Raw genomic sequence first — 1575 nt, 5'->3', positions numbered from 1 at the left:
TTAAAATCAAAGGAAAATGTAAAGGAAACATAAATTTGAAGGCTTCCATAACAAAAGTATAAATTATGTACCTGATAGTGAGTGAGTATTTTAATGTTCTAATTAAATCATTTGATATGTTGATATTGTGGCGACCCAGTAGGCTATGCTTTTATTGAATTTAAAAAGGAAAATTCAATTTTAAATATTTTAAAGTTTCAGTTTGAGATTGTGGAAAACGTTTCCATTTTTCTCTCGTGTAAAAAGTTTGATTAAAAGATTATTAACATCATAAATTTTGAGAGTTTTATTTATTAGCAAGGTTAATAGACCCTAGCTAAATTGGTGACCCCGACGTGATCTGAATGAACGGTTACGTTTTTCAAAATTAATTGAAATATATTATTGCGAGCAACACTTTCAAACAGCATGTCTTTGCCAACGAGCAACGAAGCCGCAGCGGTGCAACGAGAGAACGAATTACGGGAAGGTAATCTGAATCGTGTGTCCGTCAAGGTACCGCCATTTTGGCACGAAAGACCAGAAATTTGGTTCGCGCAAATTGAGGCGCAGTTTGCAGTCGCCGATATAACTAATGACGCTACGAAATTCAACATTGTCGTTGCAGCGATCGAGTCCAGCGTTGTTGCTGATGTAGCCGATGCCGTTTTACATCCTCCGGCAACTGGTAAATACAGTAATTTTAAGAACCAGATTTTAGAGCGGTTTGGTGAAAGTGAACAACGCAAGATTCAGAGGCTCCTTTCTGAGGTCGAATTAGGAGATCGTCGACCATCGCAGTTATTAAATGAGCTGACAGCGCTAGCGAAGGATAAAGTCAGTAGCGAATTCCTGAAGTCACTTTGGCTCCAGCGTCTGCCTCCGCAGGTACGTGCCATTTTGCAGACATCAAATGTTGACCTGGTAGAATTGGCTTAACTGGCTGATAGGATTTGTGAAGCGGGCGATTACCATCAATTAGCTGCAGTGTCATCTCGTGTAAGTAACGATTCGAACGAGACAGCCAGGTTGTGCCAGCGTTTGGATCAGATTGAGCAGCGATTGAGCAGATTGGATTTTGTTGGACGCCAGCCGTCGAGAATGCGACAATCCTCACGCAGAAAGAGTCGAACGCTATCGCAGTCCTCAAACCACTCTGGTTGGTGCTGGTTTCACAGTAGGTTTGGAGAGCAAGCACGCAGATGCCGTCAGCCATGCACGTTTACATCTAATTCAAAGTCAAAAAACTAAGCATGCCGCAATCGACGTCGAGCCGATTGGAGAGCAACGCAATTATAGCTCGACTGACAGTACAAGATCCGGCGACGTCAACCGCTTTTCTTATTGACACCGGAGCGGATCTGTCTGTACTACCCAAAAAATACTACCAAACGAGGTAAGTCAGTTGCTTTATCTTTACCCAGCTTATTTGCTGCTAATGGCACGCCGATACGCGCATACGGCACCAAACGTTTGTCGTTATCCCTTGGTTTAAGGCGCGATTTCCCATGGACGTTTGTGGTGGCGGATGTAAATTTTCCCATAGTCGGCGCAGATTTCTTGAGGCATTATGATTTACTGGTTGACATGAAACGG

The 1575-nt window shown here is 42.9% G+C and overlaps 1 protein-coding gene across 1 annotated transcript; it reads left to right on the top strand.

Moving 5' to 3' along the window:
- The first annotated feature begins 408 nt into the window (after positions 1 to 408).
- On the top strand, positions 409 to 918 carry LOC119666385. Its single transcript, XM_038075665.1, has one exon. The coding sequence runs from the start codon at positions 409 to 411 to the stop codon at positions 916 to 918; it is 510 nt and encodes a 169-aa protein (XP_037931593.1).
- The last annotated feature ends 657 nt before the right edge of the window (positions 919 to 1575 follow it).

The sequence above is a fragment of the Teleopsis dalmanni genome, chromosome 1 (assembly GCF_002237135.1).
Source record: "Teleopsis dalmanni isolate 2A chromosome 1, ASM223713v2, whole genome shotgun sequence".
Classification (NCBI taxonomy): Eukaryota; Metazoa; Arthropoda; class Insecta; order Diptera; family Diopsidae; genus Teleopsis; species Teleopsis dalmanni.
This window is presented reverse-complemented; position numbering and strand designations above follow the sequence as displayed.